This window comes from Neodiprion pinetum, chromosome 3, assembly GCF_021155775.2.
Source record: "Neodiprion pinetum isolate iyNeoPine1 chromosome 3, iyNeoPine1.2, whole genome shotgun sequence".
Classification (NCBI taxonomy): Eukaryota; Metazoa; Arthropoda; class Insecta; order Hymenoptera; family Diprionidae; genus Neodiprion; species Neodiprion pinetum.
This window is the reverse complement of record NC_060234.1, coordinates 41,844,887-41,859,207: the sequence shown is the minus strand read 5'-3', so window position 1 is coordinate 41,859,207 and position 14,321 is coordinate 41,844,887. Positions and strand designations below refer to the sequence as shown.

Below are 14,321 nucleotides of genomic sequence, written 5' to 3'. Positions count from 1 at the left end.
ATTGAAAAACGAATCGAAACGCGTGAATTTGTATGGGATATGTTACAACGAAAAGACATTCCTGGCACACTTTGACTTCGATCTTCTCTCCACGTCTCGATCTTGTGCCACTTTTGTTTAAAACTCTCCACGCAGCTTTGAGATCGTGATAACTTTATCCGCCAGTCGAATCTATGCTCAAATGAATCACGCAGGTGCCATTATGCGTTAAACACAGAATAGCAATTCACGCCGTCGTGAAAATTACAATAACGCAGTTTATTAGTTTGTATAAAAATACTCGCAATTATGGTTGTTGGTTTTGTTCGTCTGGAAAAATTTTATAAAATCGAAATAATTGGTCTCTTATTTCCTTCACGTTAGCCGGTGCACACCAAGGACTGTATAAATCAATGAAATGAGAACGAATTCGAAACGTTACTATCAGGTTAAGGATTTTACCAGAAACAAGCTTGACGAAAAAAATATATTTTATACCTTGATTTCTTGGAGTGAATGCATGAAAATTTCGTCGATCAAGTAATTTACATACACTTGTGAGCAGTTTGAGGTCGTTAGGTATCGGGACCGTGGGTGACTCTAGATGATTTTACTCCCAGATTCAGAAGGCAGGAACTCCGTAACAGCGAGACCGCCCCTAATTGTACGGCGGAATAATTAAGAACAGTGTAAAAGTTGAACGGGCTAAAATAGCAGTAGGTATACACGAAAATATACTACAGTGAAACAATGGACCCGTCGAGCGATATATTCTCAGTGGTGACAGACGGACGGAACATTAGGCGGCGTAGAAACTCTATATTATCTCGCAGGATTTTTATAACTGCAGATAATAGACAGTGGGAAGCAAGTAACCGACCGTAAATGGCAGAGTAATTAGCTAAATTAAACCCATAAAGAGTGGAGGAGCGACAAATTTGAAAAAAATGTTTGCGCAGTGATGAACTACGTCTAAATACACGTTTGACAAGAGATTATCGGATTAGCGACAGGTAATACATCGATTATCACCTGCAATTTACGGATTTCTTAATGGGAACTCTTCCAAGGTCATTAAGCCGATGGTAACCCGCAGATTTAGTGTGAATGTACTCTATCGAACGGACTCCGCTGACAAATAAGTAGCAGGTAAAACGTAAAACTAGGTGGGTGCTCGAATCCATTCACTCATTCCCTCCTCGACGAGTAAAGAGTGACGGTCAAAGGTGGGCGGCCGGGTAAATCGTAGGAGTTTCTCTTTGGAGCTGCAAATCCCGCGCGTTCTTATTGCGAAGCGTGGGACTCGGGCAATTTTTATAAAATCAAACCGGAAACGCACTCGCGATATTCGCTCGCGCGGAATTCCGAAATTTTCACGATACGCATGCGGAATTTACAAGTTGAAATTTTTCGGGGATCGGGATAATTACCTCATTCTTTGCATTTTCAAACGCTAGGTCTAATGACGGATTATGCGAAAAACGCCCACGTCTCAGGGCTTAAATGTCGTCGGGTCAGAGCGAAAACTATTTTGGCTAAACGTGATAGAAGCCAGACCGACGGGAGACATCCGCAATGCGCTACATTTGACAAAATCAATGTGGTCGACTCTCAGGCTAGGGATTCTAGCCAGGCACTGCACGTGCCTTGCTCGTTCGTTACACGGTTCAAGAATTGCGAGGTACTTGAATCCCATCAACCCCAGTCGCCACTTCTAAAAAGGTTGTTTCTTATAATAAATATCACTTGGCACTGGAGCGCGGAATTTTAATTGACGTTTTCAAACTTATTTAAGATTCAATGTTTGGGTTCAATTCCTGACATATTTCGCATTGATAGAAACAATTATATAGGTTCTAAAATGCCGTGTCAGAAACTCAAATCACAACGTTTAAGGGATAAAAGTAAAGAGTCTTCTCTCTTTCACTTATATTACGAACTCTCATTAGAAATTACCACACAATATATCATTTTTGACGATTTTCTTAGTTTATCGCGTTTTTTTTTTTTTTGTATTGTATAGTTCCTGGATCTACTCGGATAGCAACAGATTAGGCCTCACAATAAATTTAAAAAATACTGAACTAGGTATACTTTATATTTACACTAGACTGTTGGCTCAGATTTTGTATGCAAAGCTTATACTTGGTTCTCGAACATGTCCAGGTGAAAATGATTTTTACCATTTTCTATGAACTTTTAGGGAAATTGGGACATTTTGTACAATCTTGTACAAAAAATTGTTTATATGCATAGTTTCTCATAAAACCTTGTAGATTTTCATGAAAATTTGTATTTTTTACTGTAAAAAATCTACAAGATACTACAATTTTTAGCGAAAATGAACAATTCTTCACGAAAAACTATGCATACTTACAATTTTTTACGAAATAATACGATAGATTACAATTTCTGTAAAAATTCGTAGTAGTAGAAATTTTTGAGTAGTTGCGCCTGCTACGATGTTACTCGGCAAACATCGAAGTAACTGTGGTTGCATATATCGAGAAACTCCGATTCAACGGAAACGGGGAAAGAAAATAAAATAAGAATCTAAGATACTTCTGTGTAGATGAAATATATTGAATAACACAAAAAATCGAAGATATATAGCAGTTCTATTTCACATACTTACTACGGTTCTGAATCTTGAAACGGAGACAGTAAAAACTGCGTTGCTAGATCATTAAATTCTGCCTGAAATCTCAAGTGAGGGTCGTGATATCCCTTTTCAAATATATACACCCTGTAAAAAAGCGATAGTCATTTTGGCTATCAAATATACAAATATGACCAAATTCAATGGTTGCACAGCCGTCAATATGAACGAAGCACCGCAATTCGCCTCATATTTTATTCGTACGAATAATTATCGCTGCGAATATGCCTCTTGCTGACCTGGACTTCCGGATTTTGTTGCGGATCACAGCAGCGTGGCTTTCCTTGACAAGTCTGTCTCCCTCACCGTGTACTATTAACGTTGGACACTGTATCTTTTCGAGGAAAGCTGAGCAGATGTCTCCATTTCGTTTCTCGTATATTTCTTCCATCGCGTCGACCCATGATGGCCACACATTTCGAACGTAGTTCTCTCCGTAAATAGCGGCCAACGGAGACATCATTCTTTCTGTCCATGCGTCCAAATCCTTCAACCCTATAAAACACGATGAAATACCATCGATATTTGTCCATATTGAACAGCCATTGTTCAAGCCATTAGTTCAAAATTCTGCTAGATTTTTCACTTGCATTTTTATATTTAAGTGAAGTAATTGACGACGTAATTAAATTTCAGCGAAAGTAAAAGTTGGCCTTTGAGAAGAAGTAATGATGAAAACTTTCGATGACTATACTATACCTCTGTAAATTGTTATTTCCTCCGGTAGTATGTAAGAGTTGGTGCCAATAAGGATCATTTTTTGTACAGATTCAGGATACCTGGCAGCGAGAAAGCAAGACGTTATTCCACCGTTGCACCAACCGATAGTAGAGAAATTATCGTAGCCAAGAGTGCACATGAGATTTTTAGCATAGATTGCATCCCGCTGCAAAAACCCTCCGTCGAATTTACGGGTTGGTGGTCTTGACTGTCCATAACCGGGCGGATCCCAGGCTATAATTGTAAACTCGTTCCTATCCAAGTTTTCAACTTGTGGCCTAAAATTCGTCCATATTGACCCTGCAAACAGTCCTCGCAATAAATTTCGAAACGATTGTCCTCTATTCGAATGATACAATGCTTGAGAATCAACCACTTTGTAAACTACGAATATCTATGTATTCACCCATAGCGCCAGGGAGCATAAGGACTGCGTGTTTTCCACTACCGACTTTTAGGTAATTTAAATCGACACCGTGAACGTTAATTTTTTGTTCCTAGAACAGCAAAAAGATTACGCATAATTTGACAAAAATTTTAGCGGTAAAATCATTTTTGCAAGCTCAAGGCAAAACAACTTTACCCTTGAATTCATTGTTCTGGAACTTCAAAAGAATCACGTTGTACCGACACATACAATTCAAATTAAATAATAGTAAATATACTTATGGTTCTGCCGAATTAATCGTCGCACTTTACCTGCGAAGGGCTATGTGGATTTCCAGAACGGAGACGGTTTTTATACAGCAGCTATCTTGCGTTTTGGTATTGTTTAATCAGATGGATACACTCGTCACTAACAGGTGTTGTACAAATACTTACAAATAACAGGCGTAATTTTTAAACAGCTGTGACAACTGGTATCTGTATGAATTCAAATTTTTTCCGTCCCAATAAAGTTTTGTAGGCACGTGTACAAGTGATGGCATGATCTGAACTCGATATCACAGTACACACTATATTTATATCGTGTGATAAATATCTGAATAATATTTACCTTTCTTCGACTCTACGTGTAATGCTCGAGAATTTCAACTGAATCTCATTTGAAATCCAAAATCTGCACGTTGACGCGATTTCATACGAAAGCTTGTTTTTTTTTCTCGTTACATTCCTTTAAATTAAAATAAAACGCTTTTGTCTTGACTTCCATTAACCTTATTATACAAATGCATTTACAGTAATCAAGTGAATAGTTAATATTATTTGATACAAATCGTGGTAACAAGTCCAACGTAATTATCTCAGTGCCATGTATTAAGGCTCATACAAAAATTTAAGATACAGGCTTCACAGTGCAGCCAGGTGATTTTAGGGGAAATAAGGGAAAACCTTGTGAAAATAGGAGGGTATTAGGGTTCCAATATTTTTTCGTAGTACTGACCAAATAGAGACGAATTAGATACACACTAGGATGTCCGATATTTTGATCGTTTTAAAAGTTTTTATTACACCCCAACAATATGTTTATATTATGGAGAAAAAATCCCCTTTAAGCAGGTATAAAATTTTTTGGAATAATACTAACAAGTGCCGAGAGGCGAATACTATATAGAATTTTTTTTTTTATACAAAACTATAATTTTTTAGTTCTATTTTTTTCAACTTTTTTGCATAACGTAAACTTAGCGTCTCTTACTGAAAGTTCACAATTAACCGTCCTAATCCGTTTCCAACAAAAATTGTTCAGAGAGACGGTTGAAGTCTTCGTGATATTTCAAGTGAAGGGTGTGACTTCCATTTTCAAAAATGTGCATTCTGAAAATACAAAAAATTAGTAGTGGAGTATTTTACAAAAGTACGACACTTCTTGGCGTAAAAGTTGAAAAGGATCCTCCGAAAAAGACGCCGCACTTACTTTGAATTCTTGATGTTTTCTGCGAGGAACGTTGGATGGTCCTTATGAACCATGACGTCTTTTGCTCCGTGAACAATCAGCGTTGGACACTGAATTTGTTTCAGTAAATTCATGCAAATGTCTCCCTTGTTTTTCTCATATATCGCCGAAAGTGCGTCAACCCACGAGGCCCAAGTACTCCTGAAGTATCCCTCACCGTATACAGCTATCATTGGAGCTCTCATACGCTCGGACCAAGAATCTATGTTTCTTAAACCTAGTGGAAGATCATCATGTTTCAAACTCGTGAAAAACTACAATTCCAAAGACTTTCGAAAAATCGTATCAAAAAGGTCGCGAATCACGAGCCCATTTGTGAAAAAATAAATAATTTGACGGATTTCGTTTTCATTTGACAACCTCGATACGGAAAATATTCTACTCCAAAAGATTTATTCTCGAAGACAATATATAATTGTTAATCCTTTCATCAGTCAATGAAAATTTCGTTTAAATAAATACTGCTTATACTTTGAACTTCATCTAGGCAATTATGTGAAGCGATAGCTTGAAAAGTATTTCAGTAGTAGATCGAAACTTATGTGCCTGATCCCTATCCAAAGAAGTCATCCTACTTTTATAAACGTCAGCTTCTTCCGGTAATATGTAAGCATTGGCACCAATTACGATCATTTTTTTAACGCGCTCGGGGTAGTTGGCCGCTAAGAAAAGTGCGACAATGCCGCCGTCGCTCCAGCCGAGCAGAGAATATTTATCGAAACCAATTGCTTTCATCAAATCGTGAGCAAAGTCCGCATCTCTGCTGTAAAAATCGTCACCAAAGGTCCGGTTCGGTGGACGGGAATTCCCATATCCAGGGGGATCCCATGCAACAATGGTCAGTTTATCTTTGTCCAAATTCGTAATTTGAGGCTTGAAATCTGTCCAGATCGACCCTGCAAAAAATAACCATCAGTAAAATGGTAGGTAGTGAGAAAACGGTTGCAGAGAAAATTCTGCAATAAACGCAGATAAACATATTTTTCCAGAATTCAAATTTGGCGCGTGTAGCGAACTTTTCTAATTCGAATATCGAAAAGTCGAATCGCTGCGCATCTATTTTCCTCTTTACACACAGAGGGCGCCAGGGAGCAGAAGAACAGGATGAGCACCTCTGCCCACTTTTACGTAATTAATGTCCCACCCTTTGACGTTGATTTTTTGTTCCTAAACATGTTAAATCGAAGATATAAGAATTGGGAAGATGTTTGATTCACGTGGTAAACATGCCAGTGGGATGATCATAGACATATAAGAATAGACCGCGGGGGTAACGGAGGTGGCCCGTTGGTGAATGCGATAGTGCAATAGAAAGAGAAAGCTGCATATAGGACCCCTCTATCCTTATCTAATCGCGCATGCGCGCTCAGCGTTTTTTTTTAGTAAGAATGAAATATAAAATGAATGGAGGGATGGAAGTTCTTATATGTATATTGTACATAAAACAAAAATTAGAAGTTATAATTTAAAAATAAGACTAATACTAATAAAACATTAAAATTAAATAATTGAATATTAAATCATAAAATGCTATTCATCATTTTTATTAGGTAACAAACATGAATAATGCACACAAGTAAATACTGTATGATCATATGCTGTAATAAAACGTTGAATATTATTATACTTAAAACAATATGTAAAAACATGTTATATTTTCATAACATATAAAAATATTATTTTATCTTGCACGAATATTCTTTTTGACTCATTTGACTTTGGTTATTACATACTTATAAATAATTTGAAAATACTTAAAAAAAAATTATTGTCCTTTAAAAATCGTGCGATTATTGTTCTGCGTGCGTATTCTTTGGCTTTGACCTTGTAAAAGTTGGCCTCGCAGTGTTACACGTGTTCGCGCATGCGCGACTAGACGAAAACAGAGCGGTCCCGTATGCAACTTTCTCTTTCTATTCCGCTACCAACTTCTCAGCCCGGTCACGCGGTCTATTCTTATATGTCTATGGAATAATATCGTCATACATAACCTCTCCGTATTTCATGTTTTTTCTCGCCTTACCATACCTCAAAATTCGTTGACATGTTTCTCATCGTCGAAGTAAATATTAGCTTGTTGCTAGGTATTTTTTTAACGAATGCATTCACGACTTGCTTCACCACAGACGACAGCATATCCTACTGCTAATTAACGCAGCTCGATTAAACTGATACACCAATAACTATACGATACTGCCTACTGTAGTATACTAAAAAAAATTTCGTATCGAACTATTCACTTGATTTTGTGCGTTTTTACTTTTAATATCGCGCCACGCGAGCTCGCGCACAAAAATATTCGAGTTTAATTTTTAAAATCTTTTTTATATTCATGCAGATATTAAATATATTTTGTAAATTACTGTCAATGATAATTTTAAACGTTTAAGTAACTTTCCTTTCTAATGAAAAGAAGGAATCATAAGCCGGTCAAAACATCACCTTTCCATATTTATATTTTTAAATTTAGAATTAGCGGCTGTGACCGTTATATGTCGGTACGAAAAATTAAGTGACAAAGAAAATAAATGCTAGAATAATTCTTCGGAGAATTTTTTCCACGCTATTTCCAATTAATTTTTTCACTGTTTACGATGTTTTAAAATTTTTGGGGGCTTTATATGATCACTGCTAGCCCCGATATTTTAATGTAACGGAATTATTCAGCTACTGAATTCTGTAGTGATACTTATTTTGGTTAAATTATTTCTCATCCACATGTAAGACAATAGTTAATCACGCGGAGTCTGTAAAAGTCAAATAAGTAAAATATCACAAGATGAACGTATAAAATTTGTCGTTGTTTACTAACAACGTATAGTTTTCCGAAATTTGAATATTTAATTTTATTCAAATCCGAATCTCTGGAATTTACATACTGCAGAAAATTCAAAGCAATATGAAACCATAGAATTTGAGTACATACATCGACAAATCATCATAATTTGCTTCAACAATAGAAAAATAAAGTGAAAGTATATGCATGGTCTTAAAATATTTATTTTAGCATTACACAATAATAAACCAATTGAAAACGATCCACAAATGTAAACGTTATATACGTCAGCGCCTTGTTGTACCAAGATATTAGATATTTATATTTATTATTACATATATAAAATAAATAAACGTTTGTTTTTATTCAAAATCAAACAAATAATAAAATTATGAATGTAGACGGCGTGTATTTGAGATCAGTCCCCTATATAAATGAATTTGTATACATGCTCACTTTACGCGAAAGTAAATCACACTATACTACTAGAAACCTCGTAGAGGTGTGAATTATTAACAATCACAAAGTTTTAATTTGTTCTTTGAAGAGGTTTCGATTACATATTACAATTTTATTATTACGTCAAAAACGTGACCAACATTTGTATGTCGTATGTATGTCTACTAAAGTAAAGTTAAGGTAGCGAAAACAAAAAAAAAAAAAAAAAGGTCGTAGGTACATATTCGTCATAATAATGCGTGTTTCTCGCATGCCTCAATTGTACGTGTATTTTAACTGTACTGAGAATTACGATAGTGGTAATAGAGCGATAAAGGAGTGTGGAAGAGTAGGCTTATCATGAGTCCTGATTGGCATGACTGGGAGCTTTACGATATTCTTCGTGCAAATGTTTCTTGTACTCCGTTTGATTCGGCCACAATTCAGCGGCCTGAGGATTCAGTGGACTTTCATTGTTCGGCTCTACAGAAAACAAACCAAGGAAAGACAAATTATTCATGCGAACGTAATTAAATATATTTCTAGAAAGCTCAGACAGTTTATAAATTGAAACAAAAAAACATACTTCATATTTGGAATAGATTTTACAGATCTATTATCTGTAAAACGAGGATGAAACAAATCAATGACTATAATTTGAAACACTTACCCCCTAGCAAAGATTGTATAGATAGAAGTATGGTACGAACATCATACAACGCACTCCATTTGTCTTTCAATATATCCAGACAGATATTACCGGCTGAATCGACGTTTGGATGAAAGCAGGGGGTAGCAAAGCGCACCACCGGAGCACTGTACGGATAACTGTGTGGGAACTCCAGTGTCAGCTTGTACGTCAGCCCCACATATACCTGATTATTACATTAGATTATATACATTACTCCGTTACTGTAGTATTGCGCATTAAACCAACAAAACAGGACTTTGTAGGATAATATTTACCTTGATTCAAACATCACAATCATAGGAAAGCATTGAAAACTAATTGGAAATTTCCTATTGTCAATTTAATTCTGATAAGCTAAAGTCTTTCCTTCAATTTGTAAATGAATGGCCTCACGCTTTGTACCATGCCTGACTTTGGACAACAATTCATAATATATAATACTTTTGAATTTGTTTTTCAATCGAGCTTAGCGATCAATCAACTTCGCAATTAGACCTCCAGCTACTGGGTTAACTCTAGATTGTCACAAGACACGTTAAACAGTATACAAAATATCTCGAAACACAGAATGATCGAGCAGACTAACTTTCCGGGAATCGTGTAAGGAGCGTAAAGTCTGGAAATATTTTTTTCGAAGCACCATTGCCTCGTACATTGGTTTTAAATTTTTTACTCGTAGAGATTTTATCTTGACAAAAACTATGTGTGAGGTACAAGAATACCTTACCGTGTCTCGTGGGCCGGTTATGGTTCCGATCCACTTGAAAAGGTTCTCACCGTCTGGAAAGGCAGATACACTTTTTTCAGTACTGGTCATCAGGACTAGGAGTTCCTTTTGAAGCCTGTGAAATAAACGCGAGCATATCATTTGGCGTGAGTGAGGGATTTGGAAATAATGGGAGTAAAGTTTGGTTATGGGGCTGAAAAACGCGGTGGAATCCCCAGTTTGATCATACCAAGTGTGTACGTAAGTAATTGAATTCCGTTTGACCGAATGTCGATACTGCGCGAGGGCTGGGAAAATTGAGGTAGAGATTGTACCTACCTTTTGCTCACTGCATGATTGTCTTTTGGGACGTTCTGCTTTTCCTCCTTAGCTTTGTTAGGCGTACTTTGAGACGAGTAGAACGGGTTTATATTCTGTGCCATTTCCCAACTATACCAGATCCGCTAATACGATAAAGAATTCCTTTTGTCTACCAACCGAAAACCGACACAAGCACAACAGTCAACAGTGAAAATTTGAATGCGCCCATGTTATTATCCGTTCTTAAATACATCGAAAGTCAAAACAAATATTAATCAACATAAATCCCATATCGATTATTGAGTTTGTATATTAATAATTTGTTTTGATTTTCGTTTCATCCAGAATGAGATTTTCTGAAGTAAAAACACAGGCTTTGTTGTGAATATGGATAGTAGTTTGACTTCCTTCCGCGAATTATGAAAATAAATCGTTATCTCGTATTTTTTGTACAAATAAATCAAAACTGTAAACTTTTATTTCGTACTTATTTATAGGATGGACTGAAAACAAATTAATATAATACGTGTTACATTTTCTTCCACATACTCGGCGGTTCCCACAGTAAATCACCGGTGAACGGTTACAGTGATTAGTACTAGCGTCCTCTAACAAGAAATAAATTTTTGAAACTAATTTTCAGTCGTAAGCGCGTGTCGGTAACTAGCTTGACTTACCATCACGAAAGCAATGGATAATACAGAGCATGGCCACTGAGTAACCGTATTTTGACACGAGTCACGGCCATACTTGTTGAGATTCAGCGAATTACAAACTTAGGAAACGACGCTAGCGTCTTACCTTTCGTGAACTTAAGAACTGAAAGATTCAACTCATTGCTCAAGAATGAAAAATTAGCCCATAGACAGTATGTTTCAAACCTTTCCGAACAGTGCTAAAAAACTTGTCCCTAATTTCCTGATCACCCAATCGAAAAATTACTGAAAACATAATAATACTAACACAAATCTTTACTGTGACACTTACTGACAGTGCACTTATTAAACTTGAATGAATTATATGTACTCCGTTCAACCTCACTACAAATGTTAGAGCAGCCAGCGTTTCTTTTTTTTTATTTTTTCAAGTAGGTATGTGGGTGTTTTTAGGATAAAGATGGTGATTTAAGTACGAGCTAAAGACGGAACAAACGTGAGTACTAAAATCATTTTTCTAGCTAAAAACACTATACGGGCGTGCTCTATACAATATTTTTTCCAGAAAAGCGTGAAAGGTCACTTTGATGCCAGATGAGACCCGAGCGTCAGAACTGAACAGAAGTCTAAACTATCGTATAAAGTATCTGTATTTTCTCATGAAAATTTTGAAACTCTCGATTACGTAAATAATAACGTACTTCCTTTGCGCTCCTTTCTGCCATACCGTATATTTCGAAATATATGTGCATAAATGACGCCGTATTTATATACGTAACTCGAGAAACCTTTATATTATTAATAAACACTTGAATATAGTTGAAAAAGTGGAACAAGTAAAATTTACTCACTGTCGCAAAATACTAACGCCGCCGAATTGCTGGATCTTTCAGGGCACACAATCGATTTGGACTCTCTACTATTTACCAGAAAACTGCTGGACCTAGTCGTCTCTTGGCTCTTGAGTCCTCACTACCAATAACTTTTTTTAGAAAGTGGAGCCACGTCCAGCCCTATTTGCATTTCGGGAATATTTCACAAAATATTTTCTTGTTCGAGTCACACATTGTGGATGCAGTCCTCATAATCAGATGTAAGACAATGCAAAATGCATTGATCGAATCAGGCGAATCATTTTTCACAGGGCAATTCAAATTTTGAAGCGTTGAAACGCGACCCTATCCATTCGTTCGAAAACAGATATCGCCACGCGAGTCTCGATTGTCGAAGACAGCTGCGCAATGGCGACTGCGCATGACGCAGAATGGTGTTTACCGAATTGCAGTCGGCTGCTGCGCCAGGCGTATTGTCCCAGAGCAGTGGAACGGTGGGTTGAGCTCACGGAGTAGTCGAACTGTCAAGCGTGTTGTAAAGATGGCGGCCATCCAAGGGACGCCCGAGTCCGATGCTGGAAGTTTTGAGTGTTTTCAAAATTACACAGCCCCGGAGGTTTTCGTGCAAGGTCTAGCTGGCATCGTAGATCAACAAGATGTAGAATCCATGATTCGTGCTCAGAAACAAATGTGAGGATATGGGACAAATATTTATTTAAGTATAAGTTCGATCGGGGCATGAGGTTATGTTGTGCATTTGTCCCCCCCGCTTATCGATTTTTTAGCCAAACGTCCGCATAACGCGCAAAATTTGAAATACGTCACTGATTTCTGAAAATTATTGGTCGAAAGAAAATTTCTTATACTTAATTTCGAGTGCTTCGTTGCCGATTTTTTTATTTTTATTAAATACCTTAATGATAATTATTTCGATTCAATTTTCAGGCTCCAAAGATTCGAGAAAACGAACGAAATGCTAACAAATTGCAATCAGCTATCGATAAATCGTTTGAAGACTGCGGGAGCCGAGTTTAAGAAACACACGACATTGCTAGCAGAGATGAAACGAGATTTGGATCACATTTTCAAGCGGATTCGAGTGGTCAAGACGAAACTGAGCCAACAATATCCGCAGGCGTTCAATGGTTAGTTATGTCCTTCGATCTTTAATACATTCTTAGCAATATTTGATCCATAGTGTTGTTTGTTATTATAATCTGGTTCAAGGAACGAAACAGAGAATGAACTCGAATCAAGAATTCGTACATACCAATAAAAAAATAAATTACATGTTACATCAAATTAAATTACTCAAATTACAATTTACTTAGGTTATACTTGCCCAATTCTTTTATATGTCGTGTGATAGAGGCTGTAAGGAGTAGCCTAGCAGAGGAAGTTATCGTCGAAGACATTGTGCCAGGTCCACCGCCTCTTCAGCCTGAAATATTACCTTTACCTTTGCCCGTGGACAGTCATGTTACCGATGGAGATCCAGACTCAGACGGTAACGATGCGCACCTCAAATAACGACACCTTACTAACTCACGTGTATATAATCTAATACAATTATTATCATCGTTGTTATCATGATTCATGTTATTTATTTAATGTTAATGTAAAACGATGTACAACGTGGTACAGTCAAAGTGCGTGAATTCATTTTACATTGTCAATGTAGTAGAACAAGTTTGATTGAAAAGTAAGGGAAAAACATTCGTATTAAGCGAGAATCGCTTGGTGGATCCACTGCTTTTTGGCTGTATTATATTATTATAATATGCGTCTTAAATTGTATAATATTAGGTTAGGCATATATGAATCTGACTTACGAAATATATATATCATTTATTTGTGTTTCGTATATAAATATTTTATTGTTTATATATATTATATGCGTTTCACGTTAATTACCCTGCACACGTAACACATTTTTGTTTTACCTCATGTTCTTGTCCACTAATTTACTTCCGTTTCGTTTCTTTTCTCTTTCCAGCACCGTTGCGAAACACGGAGTCTTTCGTTGGGAGGTTGAAGCAACGCGCGGTAGAGATATATTATCTTTTTGATTTTTTGATTTTTTTTTTATTCGTCATCCTTCAACTTTAATTTTCAATATATGTCCTGTTTTATAATCTAACTAACTCAACTGAATCACAGTTCCAGTGGAGGAGTTCCAATTCGCAAAACTTCGGAAAAGACGAGTAAAGAGCAGCAATAGCTCATCGACCGAAAGCAACAACGAAAACAGCAACGCCGAATCCTCACCGTGCACCTCAGACACTGGCTGATGAAATTTTAGAATTTTCCAACAGCCGATTGAGGAACTCGTAAGAATCCCAAACAAATTAGCCGACAATAAACAGTAACTTCGCTAGAAAGCAAACGTTCAACATTGAGGCCCCCGGATTTAATATTGTTACGATATGTACAATAATTAAAAATATGTATATATGTAAACAGCTCATGTACGAAAAATCGCGAGTTTATACATCGATATATAATACTACTATACATATACACCTATTATATTATTAATCGACTAATAGTTTTGAATGTACTTTATCACGTTACTTTTTTCATTCATTTTGCAATGTAAGCTATCGAACACACTTTATATGCCTAATAAACAATATTATTATTAT

At 36.5% G+C, this 14,321-nt stretch overlaps 4 protein-coding genes across 5 annotated transcripts; 1 reads left to right on the top strand and 3 right to left on the bottom strand.

Moving 5' to 3' along the window:
* Nucleotides 1-2,541: 2,541 nt before the first annotated feature.
* Nucleotides 2,542-4,078, bottom strand: LOC124214606 (valacyclovir hydrolase-like). The gene is made up of 5 exons (XM_046617035.2): nucleotides 3,942-4,078; nucleotides 3,765-3,855; nucleotides 3,338-3,658; nucleotides 2,878-3,133; nucleotides 2,542-2,725 (listed from the first exon to the last, which is right to left on the bottom strand). The coding sequence occupies exons 1-5, from the start codon at nucleotides 3,951-3,953 to the stop codon at nucleotides 2,614-2,616; spliced, it is 792 nt and encodes a 263-aa protein (XP_046472991.1). The 5' UTR covers nucleotides 3,954-4,078; the 3' UTR covers nucleotides 2,542-2,613.
* A 771-nt stretch (nucleotides 4,079-4,849) lies between these two features.
* On the bottom strand, nucleotides 4,850-7,424 carry LOC124214512 (valacyclovir hydrolase). Its single transcript, XM_046616833.2, has 5 exons — nucleotides 7,284-7,424; nucleotides 6,332-6,422; nucleotides 5,831-6,151; nucleotides 5,217-5,472; nucleotides 4,850-5,116 (listed from the first exon to the last, which is right to left on the bottom strand). The coding sequence occupies exons 1-5, from the start codon at nucleotides 7,389-7,391 to the stop codon at nucleotides 5,020-5,022; spliced, it is 873 nt and encodes a 290-aa protein (XP_046472789.1). The 5' UTR covers nucleotides 7,392-7,424; the 3' UTR covers nucleotides 4,850-5,019.
* vih (ubiquitin conjugating enzyme vih) lies at nucleotides 7,283-10,423 on the bottom strand. The gene is made up of 4 exons (XM_046616834.2): nucleotides 10,206-10,423; nucleotides 9,888-10,002; nucleotides 9,140-9,344; nucleotides 7,283-8,952 (listed from the first exon to the last, which is right to left on the bottom strand). Exons 1-4 carry the CDS (start codon nucleotides 10,307-10,309, stop codon nucleotides 8,828-8,830), a joined length of 549 nt encoding a protein of 182 aa, XP_046472790.1. The 5' UTR covers nucleotides 10,310-10,423; the 3' UTR covers nucleotides 7,283-8,827.
* Nucleotides 10,424-12,186: 1,763 nt separating this feature from the next.
* Nucleotides 12,187-14,321, top strand: LOC124214768 (kxDL motif-containing protein CG10681). Of its 2 annotated transcripts, XM_046617397.2 has the most exons (5): nucleotides 12,189-12,366; nucleotides 12,622-12,821; nucleotides 13,046-13,183; nucleotides 13,673-13,722; nucleotides 13,837-14,321. In XM_046617397.2, the coding sequence occupies exons 1-5, from the start codon at nucleotides 12,218-12,220 to the stop codon at nucleotides 13,882-13,884; spliced, it is 585 nt and encodes a 194-aa protein (XP_046473353.1). In that variant the 5' UTR covers nucleotides 12,189-12,217; the 3' UTR covers nucleotides 13,885-14,321. The 2 variants fall into 2 exon arrangements, with proteins under 2 accessions (XP_068990674.1, XP_046473353.1); XM_069134573.1 differs by lacking the exon at nucleotides 13,673-13,722 and having other exon boundaries at nucleotides 12,187-12,366.